General features: G+C 66.9%; 1 protein-coding gene across 1 annotated transcript in view; it reads left to right on the forward strand.

The window, feature by feature from the left end:
* Window positions 1-163: 163 nt before the first annotated feature.
* ETH_00037210 (uncharacterized protein) overlaps window positions 164-248 on the forward strand; it is a gene marked incomplete at both ends in the record, with an annotated part of 1,221 nt that continues 1,136 nt past the window's right edge. The window contains one exon of the mRNA XM_013375520.1: window positions 164-247. Coding sequence (XP_013230974.1) covers window positions 164-247 — 84 coding nt within the window. The remainder of the gene's footprint in view (window position 248) is intronic.

A 248-nucleotide genomic window follows, 5' to 3' on the forward strand; every position in this document is an offset into this window, starting at 1 on the left:
AGCAGCCTGCTGCTGCTGGGGGCCCCCATGGGGGGCCCCCGGGGGGCCCCCCCCTCTCACTTGGGGGCCCCCATTCGGCAGTGTGAATTCGGTAGAGGGGCCAGCAGCAGCAGCAGCAGCAGCAGCAAACTGCTGCATGCTGTATCAGGCACCCCGGAAGGAGATGTACGTCCGTTGGATGGAGGAGAGGCCAGCAGCAACAGCAGCGGCAGCAACAGCAGCAGCAGCAGCGGCAGCAACAGCAGCAG

Source organism: Eimeria tenella, genomic scaffold, assembly GCF_000499545.2.
Source record: "Eimeria tenella Houghton genomic scaffold, Eth_scaff2840, whole genome shotgun sequence".
Classification (NCBI taxonomy): Eukaryota; Apicomplexa; class Conoidasida; order Eucoccidiorida; family Eimeriidae; genus Eimeria; species Eimeria tenella.